Genomic DNA, 25575 nt, shown 5'->3' with positions numbered 1-25575 from the left:
AAGTACACAAAGTAAACAATGGAAAATAGGTACTTCTCATTCTTCCTTTGTCCTGTATTGTAAAATTAAGAAGGGACTGAAATGAACTATCCCTTGAAATTGTAAAGAAATGTGGCTCACCAGACCATTTCAAACTTATCAAACACATTTGTCCAATAATATAGTATTTATGGAGAAGATTAAAAACTAAACATGTCTTATTAAAGAGTAAAAAAATTAAAATGCATGCTTTTGTTCAAAAATAAATAATCTTTGTGCTGAAACAGAGAAATTTAATATCTAATGAGTGATTTGAGAAAGTTGAGGGATTGGAATTGCTTAGAATGTAATGGGTCATTTTATGTTTGTCCTGGATCTTAAATGTGATTAAGGTTGTATTTTTTTCTTTTTTCTTTTAACTGTGGTTGAGAACTTAATGATACAAACAAACCAAGAAATTCTTACCATTCTTAATTCTGCCTCAATAGTTCATCCACTTTCCAGAGAAGCACTCGGTGTCCAATAATACCTTGTTCCTACATGCTTTATAGATAATTATTTGGGTTGTCTTCATTTGCTGTTAATACAGTGGTTCTGGACCTGTGGTTTGTGGACCACCAGTGTTCCTCAGAGCATTTGCTGGTGGCTTGCAGAGATCTGGTTGGTCATGTGATTTTTGGCTCTCTTTGTTTCCAGGTCCTGAATTGCATTAAAGAAAACTAAAAATACATTGAATCTTTCTAGTGTCACACTCACTAATAAGCAATTGCTGTAGCTGACACAAGGATGTTTCCCAATTGTGAATATGGGAAGGGATACACAATACAATCCTTTTATGAACAGGTGCTATTAAAACATTTGAGAAAATGTAAAGATTCCTGAGCTGATGCCAGTATTTCAGAAATAAGTTAAGTGGACTTCCAGTAGAAATATGATAGGATCTTAGCTTGGTTTTGTTAGCATTGATGGATATGTTTTTGAAAGGAGTAGGAAGGAGAAGTACTTGGCCCTTTCCAGTTGGTGCCATGTTAGAGGCTTGCTAGTAGCTGATGGCTGGACCCAATTTGCATGTAAAAGTCCAAAACTTCATTATATCTAAAATGTTTATTTGTACTTCTGTCTTCCTTGATAGAGGAGTAGAAATTACTGTTGGCTGAATTAATTGTTGAGGGAAAAACGAGCAATTATCAGTTGTTTCCATACTCTGTGGGCACTTTATCGTTTGAGCGCAGAGATTTTTTGGTCTGTGCTCCAAGAAGTTTACAAGTTTGCCTTGGGATTTATTTTGTCTTTAAGTCCCAAATCCCAAAGAGGGGATAAACTTTTGCACTAAATATCCTTTTAAACAGAGATTGGGATCTATCGTGGATTTTCACTGTGACTTTGGCTCCATCAGCTGCTTCTGGCTGTATGTTCTGAACCATTCTCCTACAGCGTCATACAGATAAAAAGGGTTGCATGTTTGCTTTGTTTCTTTTTGCTACAGTTTCAAGTGAAATTAAGTTTGTAGCAAAAAATACAAAAATCAAAACTTAGTGTTTAATTAGCAGTTCATTTATTTTGTCATTCTTTACCCACTTCTTTTTGGAATGCTTTCACTGGTGTCCTTTATTTCCTCCTTGGTTCTCTGCATCTTTCACCTCTTCTGATTTTACCTTTTTTCTTTGAGACTTTTCAGAGACTTCCATTTTACCTTTTAATCTTGTTCATTCACCAACAACTCTGTTTTGAAGTGATACTCGCTCTCACCTAGAAGATCTGGAGTTGGATTTTTCATTATCCTGTCAGTGTTGGTCTTCCACTTAACCAGAATGAGTTGCTAGAGAAATAAATAAATAAAGTGTTCCTTCCTTCCCCTTCATGCCTGAGTTTGTAGTATCTGCATGTGTATGTCACCTCTGTTGGTCCAGGGAGAAAGGATCTCGATAGTCACAAGCTGATGCTCTGCCATTAAATAAAAAGATACAGCCTCACTGCGTTTTCTCGTCTCCCCTCCTTTTTGTTACTCTTCATCTCCGTTTTCTTCTTTCTTTTCTCAAGAAGTGCCTGTTTCTCTGCTCCACAGCAGCCATGACAGGAGTTAGTCAGTTTCACTCATGTTCCTGCTCCAGCAGTTCTGTACAGGAGCAACTGAGGCACAAGTTTCAGAGTAGTAGCCGTGTTAGTCTGTATTCGCAAAAAGAAAAGGAGTACTTGTGGCACCTTAGAGACTAACCAGTTTATTTGAGCATAAGCTTTTGGGAGCTACAGCTCACTTCATCGGATGCATAAAGTGGAAAATACAGTGAGGATCTTTTTATACACACAGACCATGAAAAAATGAGTGTTTATCACTGCAAAAGGTTTTCTCTCCCCCCACCCCACTCTCCTGCTGGTAATAGCTTATCTAAAGTGAAAAGAAAAGGAGTACTTGTGGCACCTTAGAGACTAACCAATTTATTTGAGCATGAGCTTTCGGAGCTACAGCTCACTTCATTGCATGCATACCGTGGAAACTGCAGCAGACTTTATATATACACAGAGATCATGAAACAATACCTCCTCCCACCCCACTGTCCTGCTGGTAATAGCTTATCTAAAGTGATCATCAAGTTGGGCCATTTCCAGCACAAATCCAGGTTTTCTCACCCTCCACTCCCCCACACACAAACTCACTCTCCTGCTGGTAATAGCCAATCCAAAGTGACAACTCTCTACATAATGACAGGTTTCAGAGTAACAGCCCTGTTAGTCTGTATTCGCAAAAAGAAAAGGAGTACTTGTGGCACCTTAGAGACTAACCAATTTATTTGAGCATGAGCTTTCGTGAGCTACAGCTCACTTCGTGCATGATAATCAAGGTGGGCCATTTCCTGCACAAATCCAGGTTCTCACCCCCCTCCAAAAAACACACACACAAACTTTAACAAGAATGTTTAACAAGAATGTCTGAGGAATGGGGGGGGGGGGAATAAACAAGGGGAAATAGGTTACTTCCCCTTGTTTATTCCTCCCCCCCCTCCCCCCCTGTTCCTCAGACGTTCTTGTTAAACCCTGGATTTGTGCTGGAAATGGCCCACCTTGATTATCATACACATTGTAAGGAGAGTGATCACTTTAGATATGCTATTACCAGCAGGAGAGTGGGGTGGAGGGAGAGAAAACCTTTTGTAGTGATAAACACCCATTTTTTCATGGTCTGTGTGTATAAAAACATCCTCACTTTTTTTCATGGTCTGTGTATAAAAACATCCTCACTGTATTTTCCACTTTATGCATCCGATGAAGTGAACTGTAGCTCCCGAAAGCTTATGCTCAAATAAATTGGTTAGTCTCTAAGGTGCCACAAGTACTTTTCTTGAGGCACAAGGATGATCTTCTACTGTTAGAGATACAGTGGGTGGTAGAATGGAGAGAAAGTACTTTTGGCTGCTTCTCCCTTCCCTTGCAGAACATCTGTATTAATATCAGGCCACAACTATATCTTTGTGACACAAGCAGAAATTTTCCCTTCGGGGAGAACTATCAGGGAGTAATCAAGAGTAGTGTAGTTTGGGAATACTATGGGATTCCTGTGTCCTAGTTAAATATCAGTGTTTGATGACAGACTTGTTGCAGTGTATAATTTAAGAAATTAATCATCTCCCTACTGGTGGATGGATGTGTAACAAGCTTTTCCAGCAGTAAGCGTATTGTATTGTGACCAAAATTACCCCATCTTGTCTCCCATTCACTGTTTTTGTTAGCTGCCTGTCAGAAGTGCTCCTATTACAACCAAGGAATGAATTTCTCTGGTTCACTGGGTAGCCGTAATTTCCCAAATGTACACCATCAGTATGGTATTAGGTCTTTCTCTACAAAGATGTTATGGGGGAGAATATTACAGACCAAAATGAAAAACTGGACTAGGGTTGATAACTGATGTGTCTGAAGTTTAATCACTTAATATAGTATATGTTAACTGGGAACTTTGTCTAAACCATTTTGGGTCAAAAATATAGACATTAAATATTTTAAGCTTATTTATCATTAATGTTTTTCCCCTCCAGAAATCAATGAAAGGATTCTTTTTTGCTAAACTCTATTATGAAGCGAAAGAGTATGAACTTGCTAAAAGGTAAAGTATATGTTGTTCTGTCTTCCAAAGAGCTTTACTGCTATAGAAATTAAATGGATACTGGTATTGTTACAAAGCAATTTCTGATGCCTAATACTGAATGATCAAAACTGTTACTTTCAGACAGTGCTGATAGCACTTATTTGATACAAATCCATTGAATCACTAATGGGGAAACCTGAAGGAAAATTGGAAATGAGGGACTGAAAAGTGTTCTTTATTTAGACAGCTGTCATTCAAACAGCATAGCAGAACTTTATATTTTAGTTTCCGTAAGTTACTGTTTCTAAGTGATTCGCTATCACAAGTCTCCCTTATTAGACACACACATTTTCTGGCAAACAGGTAATGATGGCTCATATCAGAATAATGTTGGTTAATTTTTTTTGAGACCCCAGAACAGATACCTGGAACTAAACACACTGCTTGCTCTTCACCCTCAGAGTCCAGAGCACCAGTGAACTATTTACGTTGTTTAACTGTCTGTTTCAGGTTTTGTTTCAGAATTATTCCTTACATAGGGATATGGTAACTGCTTTCTTACAGATACATATCTACTTACCTTAATGTACAAGAGAGAGATCCCAAGGCACACAAATTTCTGGGCCAGCTCTATGAAGCTGAAGATAACATAGAAAAAGCTGTGGGTTGCTATAAGGTAAGAAGTAAAATGATGAAATCAGGTGATTCTTGAATTATGGACGAATCCCAGAAGGGTTTAGTGTCACTTATTTCTCTTTCCTAGCTTAAGTTACTAGAAAGACTCAGTTTTATAACCTGTGGACCTCCGCACATGTTAAGTTAACTCTGGGGAAAAAAATTCTTCTACTAATTGGTAAACATTCTGGCATATCTGTAGAAAAGCAGGTTTGGGTCTTACATTAGTTCACCTAACGTGCATTGTAAAAATAGTCACGAATCATACCAGTGATTGATCTGGATCTGGACAATGGCTATTGCTTCAGGGACCGGTATAACTCTCCCCTTACCAAGTGTCAGAGGGGTAGCCCTGTTAGTCTGGATCTGTAAAAGCGGCAGAGTGTCCTGTGGCACCTTATAGACTAACAGACATATTGGAGCATAAGCTTTCATGGGTGAATACCCACTTCGTCTCCCCTTACCCTCCCTCAAATGAACAGTTAAGAAATAACATGCCTATGGGGGAATTTTTACTTCTAATCTTGGTTGATTGACTGGCTTATGTTCTAAAGCATGAGGATTTAGTCCTTATGAACTTTATCCTATCTAACTGTATATTCATAAAAATATCTAACCCTTTAATGAATTGTAATAAGACCTTTAGCTCATTTTCTTGCAGCACTGAGTTTGTGTGACAGCTTTTTGTGATTCTTGTTATATTTTCCTCTTTCTCACTCTCAAAATGTGTATTCTCTTCCCTGGTGCTGTGTTAAAGACCAGCAAAACCAAAGAAGGAAACTAACCTGCTAGCCGTGGGAAAACAAAATTGACTATGGTCAGTACTGTCAAATGCACAAATTAAAAACATGGAAAGAAATAGAGGAAATTCACTATTGATGCAATATCTAAGATAAGTGTAAAGAAAATTCAAACAGAAGTAACTGTATACTGTATCAGTCCTAGAGCTGATCTTTAAGAAACCTGACCATTAACTTCTTCCCACACTGAAAATTGATTAATAGGGAGTTTAGGCTGGTAGAATACTTTTCAAAATAAGGCAAAATAAGATTGCCCTGGGATTTCCTAACAGGGATCCCTATAACTTTATGGTGTGTATTCCAATTGCTAGTAAACTGCATTACAGTACTGCGTTACAGAATCAGGACCAAAACTCATTGATCTGACTTATTCCATAAGCATATAAAGGTGTAAAACTACCAGTATGTGTTTCTTCACCTAATAACTTTTCGAAAAATAAGCTTATTAAAAACATGTCCAATACATCTTGCGAAGTGTAGTACTATAACAGATTTTTGAAGCTGCTTTCGTTGCACACTTAAAACTGTAAAAGTACATACTGATGAGTGTTTGAGTAGTTTTTTGTTCTGTTTATCTAGTTATATGCTGAAATTCTTCATAATTCATACTAACTACAAAAATAACAGCTGTTTGGTTTTTTTGTGGTGGTGATGAAATATTAGCGTTCAGTGGAGTTGAACCCAACACAAAAAGATCTTGTACTGAAGATTGCGGAATTATTGTGTGACAATGATGTTACAGATGGAAGAACAAAATACTGGGTTGAGAGAGCTTCTAAACTCTTCCCTGGAAGCCCTGCTGTTTACAGACTGAAGGTAAACTGAAATTTTGAGGTGTGCTATAATTACAAAGTTCTAACATGCATGCAGTTATTTTAAGCTATCGCTTTGCTGCTGATTCCTAACATACTGTTAGCTTTTCTGACTGCTGCCGCATGTTGAGCAGATGTTTTCAAAGAACTACCTGCAATGACTCCAAGATCTTTCTCGAATGGTAACAGCTAACTTAGATCCCATCATTTTGTATGGACAGTTGGGGTTATATTTTCCAATATGTATTACTTTACATGTATCAACATTGAATTTCATCTGCCATTTTGTTGCCTAGTCACCCAGCTTAGTGAGATCCCTTTGTAACTCTTTGCAGTCCGCTCTGGATTTAAGTATCTTGAGTAATTTTGTATCGTCTGCAAATTTTGCCACCTCACTTTATCGCTTTTTCCAGTTCATTTATGAATGTTAAACAGCACTGGTTGCAGTACAGACGCCTGGCGGACACCACTATTTACCTCTATTCCAGTGGTTCCCAAACTTTAACAGCCTGCAAAGCCCTTTCACTAAATTGTGAAATCTTGTGAGCCCCCTCCTAAAAATGAATATTTCCAGGGATTTAAGTTTAAATTTCCTCCGCACTCCATGGGGTTCCTGCTGCTGGACCCCGTTGACCGCCCCAGTCAACTGAGCTCCACTGAATTCGGACTGCAGGTCCCGAGCGGAGCGCTGAGGTTTGGGCGGCCGGCTCCCCTGCTCACGGGGGCAGGGCTCTGGCTGCCAGCCCCAACTGCCCTGCCTCACTCTCCCTGGGGCTTGGGCTGTCTGCCCTGCAACCGGGTCCCACCTGCTGCCTCCAATGCCCAGGGTCCTCTGGGTGCCATTAGTGAAATTTTTCTGGCGCACCCCCTGTAACATTCTGAAAACCCCAGTTTGGGAACCACTGGTCTATTCTGAAAACGGACTTTTTATTCCTACCCTTCGTTTCCTATCTTTTAACTAGTTACTGATTCATGAGCGGACCTTCCCTCATCCAATGACTGCTTACCTTGCTTAAGAGCCTTTGGTGAAGAACCTTGTCAAAGGCTTTCTGAAAGTTTAAGTACACTATATCCACTGGATTGCTTTTTTCCATATGTATGTTGAACCCCTCAAAGAATTCTAATAGATTGGTGAGGCATGATTTCTCTTTATAAAAGCCATGTTGACTCTTCCCCAACATATCATGTACACTTATGTGTCTGATAATTCTGTTCTTCACTATAGTTTGTTTGCCTGGTATTGAATTTAGGCTTATTAGCCTGTAATTGTTGGGATCGCCTCTGGAGCCTTTTTTAAAAATAGGCATCATATTAGCTATTTTCCAGTCGTCTGGTACAGAAGTTGATTTAAATGATAGGTTACATACCATAGTTAGTTCTGAAACTTCATATTTGAGTTCCTTCAGAACTTGATGTAGGGAGAACTTCCTGGTCCATGACAGCACTTCTAGTTCTGACAAGTAGCAAAGTAGCAGACCTTTAAACTGTTACTGGTTTCTTTGTCTAGTGTTATATTTTTTGATCTGGTTTTATGGCTGACTACCTAGCAAGTACCAGGCTCAACCTCAGCAACTCTCTCACTTTGCTTATTTGTTTTTGTGTTTTCTGGGAACAGTTGTGGACATCTCAATTTGTTAGAATCCCTAACTCTGTATTGATTATAGATCTATAAAAATATTGTTTTCACTTAAATGTCAGAAGTCCATCACAGACACTTTCTTGTGTAGCTTTTCCTATCTGAGGGATTAGTGTGCAGAAATGTAGCAGCTTTTTTGATGGCATTTGGCTAGTTGCCTACTTTCTGTACTCTTGAATAAACACTTGGATAAATATTTGCTTTTTAAATAACTTTTTGTTGCTGCATTTTTCTTCCCAACATGGGGTCTGTATCTTCACTCCCATTCTTATGAATGGGAGTAATGAAGTTTGATCTTTTCAGGTAACTAAGCATCTGTGGTCTGACTTGTGTATGAATGCATTAGTTTTTTAATGTATGCCAGCAATAATGTAGTTCAAATCGTCTGTCTTTTTTAAAAGTTAACTCTGCTTTAACAAAAATGAATTTTTGACTAGATACAATGGTATAGAATAGGAATATAATGAAAATAATATTCTGTAAAACCAAAATCCTATTAGATCTGACAGGGTTCTCTGAGACTCCTTGTGCACTTACTTCAATAAAGGAATATTTAAAAAATAGTTTTAAAAAAATCTCAAATAATGCTATTAAGTCTTAGCAAATTATACAAACTCTCATTTCATATATAAATGTCTTAAAACCTGACATACTCTCAACCACTTGGTCTATGCATAATCAGGTAGCTAAGAGTAGGGAATGATAAAGGAAACTGTCCTGTCATGTGGTCAGTGATTTAAAAAAAAATTTAAATGGAAAATGAGATGCTAAAAACGCACTGCCTTTGTTTTTAATAGGAACAGTTATTGGATTGTAAAGGTGAAGATGGATGGAATCAGCTTTTTGATCTGATACAGTCAGAACTCTATGCAAGACCAGATGATGTCTATGTAAATATCAGGCTAGTAGAGCTCTACCGTTCAAATAAAAGATTGAAGGATGCTGTGGCTCACTGTCGAGAGGCAGAAAAGAAGATTACTATGCGATCAAGCTTGCAGTGGTGTTCGTGTGTTGTACAGACACTTAAGGTTTGTTAAATCCATACTGTGGTTTTGGGAAAATCTCTTGTGTTTTCTATATTAGGCTGGTTCTTTTGTGGAACTAGTATCTATCCTACAAGTAGTGGGGGACTAGGGGACAACACGGGGCCTATGGAAGAGTTTTTTTTTTTTTTTTAAACTAAAGTCCACCAAAGCAAAAGGAATTTCAGTTTACTCTCCTTGCTTTATTACATTAAGATCAAATGTAATATCCCTAAGACTGTTTGGTGTGTCTCTTGAACAGAGTTGGCGTAGCACTTCAATCTTTGGTGGAGAGGCTTTGTTGCTGGAAAATATGTGGGAGAACTGGATGTTAAGATCCCACCTTGCAAACTGGAATATTCTGTGAATGTAACAAATGTGCTCTAGGGGTGGTACTATTGCCACCTCCAAGAAAGGTGACTAAATTATGTCTCTGGTAAATCTTTTGTAGGAATATTTGGAATCTGCACAGGACTCAGAGTCTGAAAAAAGTAATTGGAGAAACACCAACAGAGATCTGCTGCTGGCCTACTCCAACCTTGTGGTGATGACACTTTCTACTAGAGATGTTCAAGAAAGCAGAGAATCACTTGCAAGGTACTGTCTTCATCACATTCCTACTGTAAAAGACTTTGGGTAATCTCTTATGAAGAGGTGTCATTCTGTGCTATGGAGCATCAAACAGACCTTTTTTTCAGTGTACAGGTGGTTGAGGGAAATGACTGACTTTAAAAAAAACTCCATAGTAATCGCTGAGGCTGGTACTTCTGTCCTATGCTATTCTGACTGGTGCTGTGCATCTGTCTTCAGTCTGCTGACTGCTGGGCTGGAACTGATGCCTATCTCTTCACTTTAGACTAGGCTTGAAGACCCAGAGCAATATTTTTCCCATAAGCTTATATATGGTCCCTGGCTTGTCTCTTATCTAGTAAGAAAGAATACTTCATGACTGTACAGTAACCAAAGTGTGTCTTAATATTGCTCAAGCAACATAGGTAGGGCCTACCAATTTCATGGCCATGGAAAAACGTGTCACAGACCGTGAAATAGGCCCTTCCCTGTGAAATCTGATCTCCCTGAAATCAGCCAGGACTTGTCCTTCCCCTGCATGGCTGTTATCAGAGGGAGATTAGACCCACCTCCACAGGTGGAACTGAAGAGGTTGTATCCACCTTCACTTCTGCGCTGCAGCAGCCCCAGAGTTAGATTCTGCGCTGCAGCAGCCCCAGAGTTAGATTCTGCGCTGCAGCAGCCCCAGAGTTAGATTCTGCGCTGCAGCAGCCCCAGAGTTAGATTCTGCGCTGCAGCAGCCCCAGAGTTAGATTCTGCGCTCCTGCTGTGGCTCTGGGCTGCTGTTCCCCTCCCTCCCCCATCCCTCCCCAGTCCTGCCGGGGCTCGAGACTGCCATCCCCCACAGCTCCAGCCTCTGCACCTCCTGCCCAGGCTGCCCCTCCACACCCTGTGGCTCCTGCCAGGGCTGGGGCACCCATTTTTCATATTGTCCGGGGCTACTGGGCACATGCCCCATGGGCCCATGCGTTAATCCACCACTGGCCCTGACTAGCAGCTAGGAGCCCCTGATTGGGGCACTCCCAGCAGCACTGCGAAGATTGGACCTACCTCCACCTCCAGGAGCCTCCTCCAGCTTCAGGAAACTCCGCAGCTGCTACCTTCAGAGCTGGGCTCTGAAGGCAGCACAGAAGTGAATATGGCAATCCTGCAACCCCCCTGCAACTTGGCTTGGCCCCCACCCTCCACCAGTCCTCTCTTGGATCGGAACCCCCACAGTTGCAACACCATGAAATTTCAGATGTTTACATCTGAAATCATGAAATTGACCAATTAAGACCCTGTGGCTGTGAAATTGACCAAAGTGAACCCTGAATTTGGTAGGGCCCTAAGCATAAGAGGAGATTTCATCATCAAAAAAGACAAGACAAGAAGCACTTATCAGCTTGCATACAGTCTTGTCTCAGTGTTTGGTGTAAAAGTTCTTTTGAACTAAATTGCACTTACAAATATTCACACAGTGAAGTATTTGAACGCCTCTGATGAAGTGAGCTGTAGCTCACGAAAGCTCATGCTCAAATAAATTGGTTAGTCTCTAAGGTGCCACAAGTCCTCCTTTTCTTTTTGCGAATACAGACTAACACGGCTGTTCCTCTGAAACCTGTCAACTCATACAGTATCCCAGTAGCAAAATTGCAATCAGCGTTGAGATGACACTTTCCTTCCAAACTCCTGTGATCTGTTAACTAGACTTCTCGAACAAATTTTCGCTTTGGTCTGAAATGTCTCATGCTTTTGGCTCAGACATCTGAAAAATTTAACTCCAACCCCGCAAATTTTTATCTGTAATTATTCAGTAAATGGGTAAGGACACTCTAGCCGGAGACTTTTTTGGAAAATAATTAGGCTTATGTAACTTGTGAATAGTCAAGTATTTCTGCTTGGGTGAGAACTGTGTGTGCCCATACTCAGTCATCTTTTTCCTTAGCTTCTTTATTACCTGTACAGTAGTTTATATAAAAAAAAAAAATTAAAGGAAGTGACTTTAAGACAAGTGTGTAGTTGATTACTTAGTGCCTGCTAGGACACACAAACTGTAAGATTGGAAAATATTGCTTGACAAGGGGTAGGCCATATCATTTGGACTGCTTTATCTCCTCTAACTTTCTGAAGCAAAACAGGTTTGAGTTGGTTAGCAGTTGAATGGGTAGCCAGCTGAGAAATACATAGTGTCCTGTGCTTTTTGCTGCTGTGATACTATCTGTTACTACATAGCCTCTCATCTAATAGTATTTCTTGGCAGTATTATCTGTAGACCCATTTGGTTTGTTGGGGTTTTGTTGTTTTCTGCCTTCTTATCCCATGGGGCTTGAATGAATACATCTGAAACCTTTCCAAGATGGGCTATGATCTTGTTGGATCACTTAAAGAATGTTTTGCTCTAATTAGCATTTGGGAAACCTCCCGGGAATGGAGTTTGTGCAATATGTGCTTCAGGTACCAGACTGTAGCTGCTACTCAAGTTCCTGCAGAACCTCCTCCTACATTTAAAAGTCTAATCAGATTTTTCCTGGCTTTGGTTAATTCAGATCATATGCTCACTTAGTTCCAATCACCTTCTGCATGTCCCTTTTACCACCACTTACTGTTTGTTTCATTCTTAATTTTGCCCCAAATGATTCACTCTTCTCTCCCCATCTCAGCACCAGCTTACGAGGTGCAGTCATGTCTCAAAGAATTCCTTTTTATTTTTGAGGCGATGCCAGTGGGAGAACTGACTTAAGGGATGGGGGGGTGTCCTTGCTAAAAAAAGTGGTTTCAAGAGTTGGGGGACAAGATATCCAAGCAAAAGATTCGCTCATGGGAGTAGTTTAAAAAAAAAATTTCAGAGCTTTGAAAACTTGAGATTCTGATGCATCAAGCCATTTGATTCACTATCATGCAAACCTACTAGTTAAATAATATTACTGACAAAACATCTGATGAAGTGAGCTGTAGCTCACGAAAGCTCATGCTCAAATAAATTGGTTAGTCTCTAAGGTGCCACAAGTACTCCTTTTCTTTTTGACAAAACAATAAGTCTGAAACCACTAGTATACAAATTGTCTAGTTTTAATTACTTTTTGTTTGTACTATAGTTTTGATCATGCTCTTCAGTCTGTGAAACCATATGTGAATGGGAATGATGAGCTGTCTGTTACATTCCTGGAAATGAGAGGTCACTTTTACTTGTATGCTGGAACTCTCTTGTTGAAAATGGCCCAGCACAGTGAGAAGCAATGGAGAGCTGTATCTGAACTGGCAGCTTTGTGTTACCTTATAGCTTTTCAAGTAAGCTGTTTTCAGTTTTTGTATTATGCATTAGTTGATGTAGAACTCATTTTTATTTTATTTTGAACTGTAGTTCTTCTCAGATGAGCAGCACTTTCTAAGTACATGTCTTACAGCTGTTGAAGAATATTTTACCACCTTTCAGTTTGTTGTAGAAAATCTGGGGTAGGTGAGTGCATGTGTTGTCTCTTGCTCTCATCAGAAGTAATCAGGCTCTAACTGGTTAGCATTTTTATCCCCTCAGATGTATCACCTTTTGCTCTGAGACCACACAACTACACCATGTACCTGCCAGTGTAAAATTGGCCCCAGCATTGAGGAGGCACAGATCCTTTTGTGTGCCCCACACCCAGCGTGTTGTGGACACAGCAGAGAATTTGGGCCTCAATCCTTCACTTTATTAAATCAAAATATCTCCTTCCACCTTGGCCCCTGTAATCTGGGAATAGTCTGTATTCATGCCAGCTTAATTTTGCTATTAATTTACACTTCCCAGAGATGTCTAGCAAAAATACATACATAAATGCTAATTAAGAAGAACTTTTGGGGGGGCCGGAAGGAGGTGTCTGGTAACTGAAAAATAGTAGCTTGTCATGATGATATTAAACTTCCTTCATGTTCAATAAACATAAATTTTGGATTTTCTATTTTACTAACAAAAAGCTAGAGGGGAGTTTAACTTTTGAAGCAGTAACTTCTTGGTTCCTGACTCTCATGTAATTCCCACCAGGTCCCTAGACCAAAGACAAAACTAATAAAGGCAGATCAAGCTGGACAAGATATACTGGAAATGTTAGCCTGTGATCGACAGAGCCAGTCTGGTAACAAGAATATTAATTGCAACTGTTTAAAACAAAACTAATATGTTCTTTTCCAAATGGTATATACAAGAAATGGATTTTTTAGTGATTTGAAATTTATACATAAACATTTTGCTGTTTAAATTCATGAAAAATGTTCAAAGCTTCAAGTAGGTTTGTATAAAAAGTGAGTCTGATCATGACACACTTAAGTTCCCATATCTTCTTCTTAACTTAGCAGTGCACTGCACTCATTTTTGAACTGTTTCAACATTCTTAAAATACAAAAACTTTCACATTTTTGAATAGATATAAAACTTTTGAAGTCGCTACCTCAGTCTCCTTAAAATCGTTTCTGCCATAGCCCCTACAGACACTAACGGTTATGCCCTGCTCCTGTTGTTATTACCATGTCTTTCTTCCCCATCACACCATCCATTGTTTCTGAGCCACCTTTTTCTTTGTCATTAACCTAAGTTGTAAATTCTAGGCTAGGGATTGTGCTGTGGGAATGCATTGTGGTTAAAGGACTTCAGGATGAGGTGCTTTTCAGAAATTTCCTTGCTCTGCAAGGGACCATTCTACTTAAGCCATGGCTATTCATATTGAAGGTAATTCCAGGGTCCCCGGAATACCAAGAATCCTGGCTTTCCTATTTGTTATACTAGTACTACAAAGACTTCCATATCTTCGTGTTTAGATGATTGAATTTAAGAATTCTTTGGTCTGACTGCCTCACAAAGGGTGGCATGAAAAAGACTTGAAAACATGTGGGGTAAAATCCTGGCCCAGTTGATGTCTGGAGTTTTTCCATGGACTTCATTGGGGCCTGGATTTCACCCATAATCTTTAATCTTTGACATGTTGGATTAATGACCTGATGAGACATGCTTGCTACTAAACAATCTTAATTCACTGCACTACTCATATTTAAAATAATTCTGCGTGAATATGTTTTACTTTACAGGTCACATGCTGCTAAACTTAAGCCATGGCAAGCAAGACTTCTATAAAGAGATTGTGGAGTCTTTTGCAAATGAAAGTGGGCAATCTACTTTATGTGATGCACTCTTTGAGAATGGAGCTCCTAGAGAGAGAACTTTCATTAGCACTGATAATATCAGAAGTGTCTGTATACAGGGACCAAACCATGTGGATCTAGCCAGATATGATATTGGTAAGAAGCATCACTTAAGAACACTTTACACTTACTTTCTATATCTTAGTGTTATGTTTCTTCTGATTTGAAGAAAAATCCTGCAAATAATACAGACTGCAACCAAGGAGAAATGGCCTTTATACAAATAGCAACTTTGTCAATCTACAACATGGTTATAACATAGACTTTATCAAATATGAAAACAGATGCCTCAGGCAAGTAACCCATTTCTCTCAGAAATGCCTGAGGGGAAATATATTAGCCTTGGAGTATCTGTAGAAGATCATTAAACCTGGCTGTGAGACAAAAAAAAGAGGAAGTTCATTCAAGAGCCATAACTCTTTGAAGAGGATAATCTATTAGCAACCCCTTTGTTAAAATAAAGGACTGCTAACTCAGGAGCTTCTGATGATGGAAATGTATGCAGTATTACAGAGATGACACCTAGACCTAGAGGAAAGGTATTTCTTAGGCCAGTGAGTTTGCAGTTCTAAATACAGTTCTCTAGCATCCCTACTTTCATCTTAACAGTGTGTTGTGCAGACTTACTGGCCTGTCCTGGCTGGGTGGTCAGTTTGAAATGGTAGTTACTTTGGAGAGTTGGTCAAGCAGCTATATTCTGGGAGAATAAGTACTTACACAAATCTTGTTTCAAAAAGGGAACTGAAGAAATAAGAAGCTGACCTAAATGGATATCTTTTTAATTGTACGCTTCTAAATTAAAAACGTACAGTTAAGATAGCACTGTTAGCTACAAACTAACACTTCTGCTTGTGGAGTCTGTCCAGCTTCAGAAAACTTGGTGTTTTAGGTAAATCCTTTATACCTGTCTGTGTTCAAGCACTATCTTAATTTTTTTTTAAACAATTCAGACCCTTGATTAAACTGCTTTGGAAGCTTCCAACTAGCTCACATTTTGTCTATTTATGAAATGTGTAATGTTCAAGAAAGCTTGCAGCTGTTCGTCTTAAATTATAAACTTATTTGCCCCAGTATAAACATACATTATTCACCTGATAGCTAAAATAAACAAACTTGCTCTTTCTACATACATTTTATACAGTGAAAAAAGTGGAGATTGGGAATGAGGGGTGGTTAAAATGAAATAAATGTTGGGATACTGCCAAGTGACTATTGTTAAGGCTGATGCAGCATGTACACTTATGATGCCTGAGGTGATGTCTGAAATGCTATCTAATTCTATAATATCAGAACTTTTACAGCAAAATCATGGAGGTAATAAGACTTCATTTGCAGTGAAGTTTAGAGTTTTCATGCTCTGTCACCTGCTCATGGTCCCCCTCTCCCAAACTTACTTACCTCAAAGCACAGGTAATTATTTGAGTGCTTAGAAATGCAAACATAGACAAAAACGTTTAAGATGCTGATTAGTGAGCTGAGGTGGGTAAGATAATATATTTTATTGGACCAACTTCTGTTGGTGAGAGATGAGCTTTCGAGCTTACTTAGAGCTCTGCTTCAGGTCTGAGAAATGTACTCTGAGTGAATGTCTATGCTGCCATTAAAAACCCATGACATGACTCGGGCTTGTGGGGCTCAGGCTAAGGTGCTGTTTCACTTCAGTGCAGACTTTCAGGTTTAGGCTGGAGCCCAAGCTCTGGGATCCTTCCACCTTGCAGGATCCTAGAGCCCAGGTTCCAGCCCATGCCTGGGAATCTACACTGCAGTGAAACAGCTTTGCAGCCTGAGCCCCGCAAGCCCAAGTGAGGTGGCACAGGCCAGCCACTTGTGTTTAATTGCAGTGCAGACTTACCCACAGTGTCACACTAAATACAAGGTGGAACATATTGTTAACCCCTTTCAAGGTGAAATGGCCTGTTAACTCCCCTCCAGTCACAGGGTGTGGGGGAGCAGCCTGGGGGGTTGTTAGTGGGTTATAGATTTCTGTAATAAAGTGAGCGTGTCTGTTCTGTCTGTTTTTAGTGTCTACAAAGTTATGAATTTACACTCCCAGTCTCGTCTTTTGAAAGTGTTGTGCGTGTTTCCTTTGCAGATGGGGATTGATGGGTCAGATATAGTGATTGCTTTATGAAAAGCATTCACCCATCCTGTAACCCACGAACAACTTGCAGCAGCGTCCCCCTCCTTTCTTTCTCCCCTGTGACTGGAGGGATATTAATTGGCCACTTTACCTTAATGGTCCCTGCAAATATGTTAACTACTTATGCTAAGCAATCTGTTCCACCTTGTATTTAGCTGTAATGCTCTGAATACATTTCCCAGATCTGAAGAAGAGCTCCATGTGAGCTCGAAAGCTTGTGTGTCTCACTAACAGAAGTTGGTCCAATAAAATATTACTTCACTTACCTTGTCTCTCTAATAATTTGGGACCGACATGGCTACAACAATACTGCATACATAAGATGGTGATGGCATCTTTATATTTAAAATAAAATTATCCTCCAGGGATAGCATATGGGATCTCTTTGCTTCTGAGGAATGGACTTGGGGGCCTAAACAATTGATATTTTTTTTAGTCATAGAAAGAGAAGTAGATTCAAAGGCAGGAAACCAAAATGTTTGGCTGGATTATCATTTTTTAAACATTTCATGACTTAAGAATTTTTTAAATGGAATAAGATGCAGCTTTGATCAGTTTACTGTTTGCATAGATGCTGCTGATACAGATCTTAGAAGTAAACAATCATTTGTTTCTGTTTAGGCGCAATTAGGGTGCACAATGGTTGTCTCCAGCACCTTACGTGGCTTGGTTTACAGTGGAACTCCATGTCAGTCTTACCTGCAATACGCAAGTGGTTAAAACAACTTTTTCACTTGCCCCAGGAAACATCAAGACTTGAGACCAATGCTCCTGAAACAATCTGTATATTGGACCTCGAAGTAAGGAAACCGTTTAAGCACTGAAATTTACTATGCTATGGAGATTTGCACAGTATAACATGTATTTATTTTATGAAAACAGGTATTTCTTCTTGGAGTGATATTTACTAGCCACTTACAATTACAAGAGACATTTAATACTCACTACAGTTCACATCAACCTCAATTTTTACCACTACCAGTGAGCAAACAGCTCTGTAGTGAAAGGCAGAGATCCTGGTGGGATGCTGTTTATAACCTTATTCACAAAAAAACAATGTAAGTGGGTTTTTTGTTTTTTTTACATTTTTACTAAATCTAAGTCACTTCCAGCATGAGAATCTTAGCACTGTTAATCAGGTGATTGTAGATTCTTGTGGCATGTACTTTATTTCAACACCTTCAATCTTAGACACTCAAATTTTGATTGTAAAAATTTGAGAGTTTTGAAAGAGACTTCTGTGGTATCTCTATACTTCAAGTGAAAGTGTCAGCTAGCTCAAATACAAGTCCATGCCACCACCTCTTCACTATTGTTGTTACATGTGATTAAAGCTACTACAGTATACCTACCTGTGCTACAATCACAGCTGTAGTTGCAATGGCAACATACCTTTAGAAATGGATTGGTGTATGTAAAGGAATTCACTCAGTGCAGGAGCATCTCCTTGTGGCTGGGCGTGACATAGCAGCTGACTCCCTGAGGTGACCCCTGCCTATTGTCACTTCAGTGGTCTCTCTTCCTGCAACTTGGCCCTTCAACCAGGTTACATTTTAGTCTGCCCCTTCCTGTGTAAGAGTCCAGTTACCTTATAGCAGATCTTCCATCTGTTGCTGGGCTCTGTTGTTCTTACACCACTTACCTCAGGAGGTTTCACTTCACCTTCCTCGGTGGCTGGTAGGGAAACCCAGGCCCATCCTCTACTCTGGGTTCCAGCCTACAGACCCTGTAGCTGGCAGCCAAGGTCTACTCCCTCAGACTCCTTCCTGGGCTGCTTCCTAAATCTTCTGTTCCCCAGACAGTGCTTGCAGACTCTTTCCCTGCAGCCCTTTTCTGCTGCAAACTTACTGGCTTTATAATTACCACTCAGTCCCTCTCCTGTAGGGCTTCATTATCAATTATACCTGGCTTTCTCAGGTGCTGCCAGTATGTTAATTGGCCTCACAAGCCTATCTAAATCCTTCAGGGCCTGTGTGGGGTACACACAGTGATCAGTGTAGTTCTGTAGAGATATGGCAAATGGGAGGCAAAAAAGGGACTAAAACCAATAATCTGCATAATACTAATAACTTCTCTGCATTATTATAATGGATTGACAAGCAAAAATTTCCCATAAAACAGAGCAGGCTAATTAGGCAATGTGTCTTCGTTACTTTTCAGACCAGGAACAGCAGCAAAATTAAGGCTTCTAGTCCAGCATGAAATAAACACTCTGAGAGCGCTGGGGAAACACGGACTTCAACCTGCCCTAATTGTTCGCTGGGCAAAATGTCTTCATAAAACAGTAAGTTTGGCAAAAAATATTTTTACGTTTATTATAACTTTATAACTTACTTACGTATTTCTGTTTGCAGTGTTGTAAAATATTTTTATCGTTCTTGGCACAATTTAGCAGTTAGTAGAAATAAACTGAAAATGTAGTAAATGTTCACTTGATCATGTTATGCCAAACAAAATAACTTTTTGCATTTCTTTTCCCAATAGTCATTTGGTACCCTTCTTTTGATATCTCACTTTTTTTCTAGCTGCATGTGTTGCTTGCATTATGTAGGCTTGTACAGAGACTGGATGAGGCTCACCTGAGGAGCCAGAGGTGCCTAAGGCAATACTAGAGCTTTTGAAGACTGTCTGTAGTTGAAGCAAGTTAACAGTTTGAATAATATCTAATGATTCCTTAAAATAAACACACTTCTATTCTGCTTCCTTCACAGGGCAGTAGTCTAAACTCTTTCTATGACCAAAGGGAATACATTGGACGAAGTGTTTATTATTGGAAAAAAGTTTTGCCTATGCTGGAAATAATCAAAAAGAAGAAAAGTGTTCCTGAACCTATTGATCCTTTGTTCAAACACTTCCATAGTTCAGATATTCAGGTACTAACATAACTAGCTGGATTAGATTGAGGGGCTGGAAGCAACCTGAAACCTACTCTGTTATAGAGCTGTGTAAATAATTGTTGTTTTGAGAGGGGGAGAGTTGATTCACTGGCAGTTCTCAAATCTTGTTTTGTGTCCATCTGAAACACAATTTTTTGTAAACTAAAGTTGGAAGAGACTTCATTTTGGGTAAGCCAAAATGTTTTGTTTTGATTTTGGGCACTATTAACTTTTTTAAATAAAAGCAAATGAAATTTTAGGCTAGATTCACAAAACTCCAGAGGAAGTAGTACTGGTGGCCACATTTACCCAGTAGCCTAATGGTTAGGGTACTCACCTGGGATGTGGGAGAGTCAGATTTGAATCACCTCCCCAGAGTACAGAGTAGGTGAAGTGAGCTGTAGCTCACGAAAACTTATGCTCGAATAAATGTTAGTCTCTAAGGTGCCACAAGTACTCCTTTTCTCCCCAGTATAGGGATTGGAACCCTGGTGCTCTCCCTCTTTGGTGAGTGCCCTAACCATTAGGGCATAGAGTCCTTCTCAGTGTGGCTCTGGCTTAGTGAATATTGATTTATACTAAGTATAACAGCTCCAACAGGGATCTGGGTCTCCCACATCCCAGGTGAGTACCCTAACCCCTGTGCTGTTGAGTAAAAGGGGTTTTGTGACTCTAGCTTGACACTTCCAAAACTATGCAGTGTAGCTGAAGCCAGTTTGGTCCCAGGATATTAGAGAGGGTGGGTGAGATAATGTCTTTTATTGGACCAAGTTCTGTTGGTGAGAGACACAAGCTTTCGAGTTCACCCAGAGTTCTTCAAGAACTGTGTAAGCTCCAAAGCTTGTCTCTCTCAGCAACAGAACTTGGTCCAATAAAAGATATTACCTCCCCCACTTCCAAAACTGTTTTTTGACTGAAACAATTAGCTGAAATAGACACACATTCATAAAATGTTTCCCTCAACTTGAATCTGCATTTTTCAGCTAAAAAAAAGTTTTGATTGAAAAACTTGACCCAGCTTTACTCTAGTGCTTCAAATAAGTGCAGAGTTCTGATTTCTGGTATGGTTTTGTACATTTTAGTGGCTCAGTTACTGCCCTAATTTCTTAGCAGCTTTAATAACCTTGCCAGAAATTCTTCCTAACGCTTGGTTTAAGCTTGGACTTCTGATGTCAAGCTGTTGCTCATTGTCTTGCGTACATAAACTCTGCTATTAGAGTAGTACCTTCCTTTCTTTATTTTTGAAAAATTGGATTTTTGTGCCTTTATACTCTGTCCTCTGTTGTGATAAGTAAAATAATTTGATCCTACGTGTTGCATGAGTAGGGCCCTACCAAATTCACGGCCATGAAAAACTCATCCTGGACCACGAAATCTGATTTTTTTTTGTGTGTTTCTACCCTATACTCTACAGATTTCATCAGGGAGACCAGCATTTCTCAAATTGGGGGTCCTGCCCCAAAAGGGAGTTGCAGGGAGGGAGGCATCACGAGGTTATATTAGGGGGTTGTAGTATTACCAGCCTTACTTCTTCCCTGCCTTCAGAGCTGGGTGGCCAAAGATCGGCAGCTGTTGATCGGGCTCCCAGCTGTGAAGGTGGCACCTCCGCCAACAGCAGTGCAGAAATAAGGGTAGCAGTACCGTAGCCCTCCCTACAATAACCTGGCGACCCTCTTTTTGGGTCAGGACCCCTACGGTTACAACACTGTGAAATGTCAAGACTTAAATAACTGAAATCATGAAATTTATGATTTTGAAAATCCTATGACCATGAAATAGACCAAAATGGACCATGAATTTGGTAGGGCCCTATGCATAAGGTATCATCTATATAATCCATGACTTCTTTTGTTTTTGTTTGGATTCTAGTTTAAATCTGTTTTTCTACTGAAAAGCCCAGAGCTTACAGCAGTCTACTTAGTCTTCCAAAGGCTTTGTAAAAAGAAATGATTACATCACTGTTCTTATTAGAGACCTTTAAGCTTTAGGAAAAAGTAGTAGATAGATGTACTTTAAGAATGTACTGCCCATCATTGTAATATGAGTGCTGAATCCTCACTGTTTGCCCATGTTTATTATTTCTCATTACTCTAGATTTTGTTCCATATAACTGTATTAGTAGGCTTTTTCCTTCTTTCTTTCCTTATTTTCTTGTCTTCCATTTCTGTACTGTATTGTGTTGGATGAGATAAGGCTCTTAGATACATTGTTGCTTGAATTTTGTGGCATACAGAGTTCAGCCAACTCTTTGCAAGGAATAGTCTTGATTCTCCCCTTTCTACAGCATGTAACTTCATGTGAACCTAGTTGCATCAATTACAAGTGTCAGCAATTCAACACTTGGGCCAAATTCTCTGCTAGTAAAACTCTGAGATGTGAAGTCAGTTTGCCAGAGGTTAAACTATTGCCTTAAAACAGTTTAGGGCATTGACTCTCTTACAGTCAGGTGTAGATGCCATGATATGAGAACCTGAATAGAACCTAGGTGTGGGAGGAAAACCCTTTTGATTCAGTTTAAGATGTGCCCAACATCTGTGCAGTCAACAGTGATTCTGGGATAAAGGCTTATTTTTATTCAAAATTGTCTACATGAGTGTCAAGGATTAGTTAAGTATATTGTATTTACAAAAATACAAAATATTTATAAAAATATGGATGAGTCTGTTTGGGGCACATGAAGCATACTTTTGGATCTTTTTTTTTTTTTGTGTGCGCACCAAGTATATAAGAATTTTTCCTTATGGAGATTAGGGAAGGAACTAGAAAGCATCTGACTTTTTTTTTCTGGGAAAGAAAGATAAGAATAGTAATAGGCCAACATGATCTCATCAGGAGCTTTTTAATGACCTGAAAATCAAAAACTAATCCTACAGAAACATGGGAACATGTACAAATCAAAGGATGAGCGCGAAAAAATCAGGCCAAGGCACAAGTGAGTTACACTTTGCAAGAGACATAAGGCAATAAGAGGTTCTATAAATGAATTAGGAGCGAAAGAAAGATGAAGGAAAGTGTAGGTCTGCCACTTAGCTGTGACACAGGGGTAATAAGGGATGACATCAAGAGAGCTGAAATGTTTAAAGCGTTCTTTGCTTCAGTCTTCACTAAAAATGTTAATTGTAACCAGTTAATTGACACAATTAATATTAACAAGGGGGAAGGAACATATTCCAGAACAGGAAAAAACAGGTTAAAGAATATTTAGGTAAGTTAAGTGTATTCAAATCATAAGAGCCTAATGAAATTCATCGTAGGGTACTTAAGAAACAAGCTGAAGCAATCTTGGAACAGGTAGTAATTATCGTTGAGAACTCATGGAGGACAGGTGAGGTCCCTAAGGACTGGAGAAGGGCAAATCTAGTACCTATCTTTAAAAGGGAGAATAAAGAGGACCCAGGGAATTATAGACCAATTAGCCAAACTTCAGTACCTGGAAAGATTCTGGAACAAATTCTTAAACAATCAGTTTGCAATCCCCTAGATGATGATAGGACAATAAGAAATACCCAACATGGGTTTGGCAAGAACAAATCCTCCCAAACCAACATAACTACTTTGATAGCGTTACTGGTCTAGTGGATAGCAGGGAAGCAGTAGATATGATATATCTTGATTTTTTTTTTGTAAGGTTTCTGACACCATCCCATGTGACATTTTCATAAGCAAACTAGGGAAAGGTGGTTTAGATTAAATTAGTATAAGGTGAGTGCACAACTGGTTGAAAGGCTACTCCAGAATGGTATCAATGATTCACTGACAAACTAAGAGGGTGTGTCTAGTGGGATCTCAGGGGTCTGTCCTGGTTCTGACACTAGTCACTAGTTTCATTAATGATTTGGTTAATGGAGTGGAAGAGTACGCTTATAAAACTTGCAAATGACACCAAGCTGGGAGAGGTTGCTAGCACATTGGAGGACAGGATCAGAATTTGAAAGGTCTTGGACAAAGTGGAGAATTGGTCTGAATTCAACAAGATGAAATTCAATAAAGATAAGTGCAAAGTACTTCACTTAAAAAGGAAAAATGAAATGCCCAAATACAAAATTGAGAATAACTGGGCAGTATTACTGTTGGAAGGAAGCTGGAGGTTATAGTGGGTCACAAATTTAATATGGGCCAGCAATGTGATATAGTTGCATAAAAAGCTAATATTGTTCTGGGATGTATTAACAGTAGTGTACATAAGATATGGGAGGTAATTGTCCTGCTCTGTGTGGCACCAGTGAGGCCTCAACTGGAATACTGTGTCCAGTTCTGAGCGCCATGCTTTAGGAAGGGTCATGGACAAATTGGAGAGAGTCCAGAGGACAGCAACAAAAATTACAAAGATTTAGAAAATCTGAGCTGTGAGGATAGGTTTAAAACAAACAAAGCAAGCTGGGTATGTGTAGTATAAAGAAAAAAAGACCAGGGAGCAAATGGGAACCTAAGTCTTCACATATATTAAGGGCTGTTAAAAGAGGACTGATCAATTGTTCTCCATGTCTGTTGAAGGTAAGACAAGTCGTAATGAGTTTAATCTACAGCAAGGAAGATTAAGGTTAAATATTAGGGAAAACTTTCTAGTAGGCTTCCAAGGGAGATTGTGGAATCACCATCATTGGAGGTTTTTAAGAACTGGTTAAAGTTTACTTGGTCCTGCCTCAGCAAGACCTCTCAGAGTGTCTTCCAGCCCTATTTTTCTCTATCTTAGTTGCCAATGCTGATGTTAAACATAAAAATCTGTTCTGACTACCCGGCTAGTTTGAGATCTGGTAGAGTAGAAAATGAGACTGTTCAGACTTTTTTTCGCCACTATTCTGGATTTTGCTTAGCTTTTTCTGGAGAGACTGGTAAAGTTGAAGGGACTAACACAGTGAAGATGTTTGTATTTGCATATTAAATTGAAGACTTTTTTGTGTGATATAGTTGTTTAGGGTCTCATGCAGTACAGTTCAGGGCCCTGGGTAAGTAGTTAGATATTGAAGTAACAAATGATATAGAATGTGATGACATCTTGGTTGGAAACCGCTGGAATTGAGAACACTTTTGGAGGAAGGGTTTTGACTGAGTAAGAATTAAACTGCTTTGTGTGAATGCACATTTTCATAGAACACCTACCAAAAAAAAGCAGATGAGAATAGAGGACTAACACAAAGATACAAAATTCAATTGAGTATGTACAAACTTGTTGTTTTTCATGACTTACTACTTATAGAACTTCATATTCATAATTAAGTTAGGTGGCATTTCAACACATCGGGGAAAAATGAGCAGAAGGATATGTCTTGTAAACTGGCCAGACAACTACTCTGTACTTGATCTCAGTATAATGGCGCACACAGGTGTGTGGTATAGCAAAAGTTGCTTTTCTCTTGGTGTTAGAACAAGATATTTGTCATTTTATTTGAAATTTTTTCAAAACGTGTAGCATGTGTAGTAATACAACTTAATGCGCTTCATCCACAGAATTCAGTGTTTTACAAAGGTAGTGTATGCTGCGTGGCCATCCCTCTGTCAGTCTCTGATGGAGGCCATGCCTCCTCACTGTCGCGTACCTGTAAAGGTGCTCAAAGAGGGGAATTAGATTCACCTAGTGCTCCGATCCTCCAGCTGGGCAGAACAGTACAGCAGTCTTTGAGCCGCAGGCCCAGTCAGGGCTGGGGAGCAAAGCAATGGGTAATCTCTGGTCTGCAATCAGGGCAGAGCAGCTAAGCAGTCTGAGTCCCAGGGTGGTGAGCACCAAGAGAGGCTATGGGGCTCAGGTGGGGGTGAGCATCAAGAGAGGCTATGGGGCTCAGGTGGGGTTGTGTGAGATGCGCAGGCCTCCTGGCATGAGGAGGGAGAGTACTGCCAC

At 39.6% G+C, this 25575-nt stretch overlaps 1 protein-coding gene across 1 annotated transcript in view; it reads left to right on the top strand.

The window, feature by feature from the left end:
• The window catches only part of RGPD4 (RANBP2 like and GRIP domain containing 4), a 59601-nt gene that overhangs the window by 1831 nt on the left and 32195 nt on the right, over positions 1-25575 (top strand). Inside the window, exons 2-13 of the mRNA XM_073350899.2 lie at positions 4008-4075; positions 4622-4733; positions 6196-6348; positions 8778-9008; positions 9454-9599; positions 12650-12842; positions 13573-13663; positions 14610-14819; positions 17485-17663; positions 17746-17921; positions 19024-19147; positions 19575-19736. Of these exons, the coding sequence (XP_073207000.1) occupies positions 4008-4075; positions 4622-4733; positions 6196-6348; positions 8778-9008; positions 9454-9599; positions 12650-12842; positions 13573-13663; positions 14610-14819; positions 17485-17663; positions 17746-17921; positions 19024-19147; positions 19575-19736 (1845 nt within the window). The remainder of the gene's footprint in view (positions 1-4007; positions 4076-4621; positions 4734-6195; positions 6349-8777; positions 9009-9453; positions 9600-12649; positions 12843-13572; positions 13664-14609; positions 14820-17484; positions 17664-17745; positions 17922-19023; positions 19148-19574; positions 19737-25575) is intronic.

The sequence above is a fragment of the Lepidochelys kempii genome, chromosome 1, assembly GCF_965140285.1.
Source record: "Lepidochelys kempii isolate rLepKem1 chromosome 1, rLepKem1.hap1, whole genome shotgun sequence".
Lineage (NCBI taxonomy): Eukaryota > Metazoa > Chordata > Testudines > Cheloniidae > Lepidochelys > Lepidochelys kempii.
The sequence above is the reverse complement of the archived record's forward strand: the minus strand, read 5'-3'. Positions and strand labels throughout refer to the sequence as shown.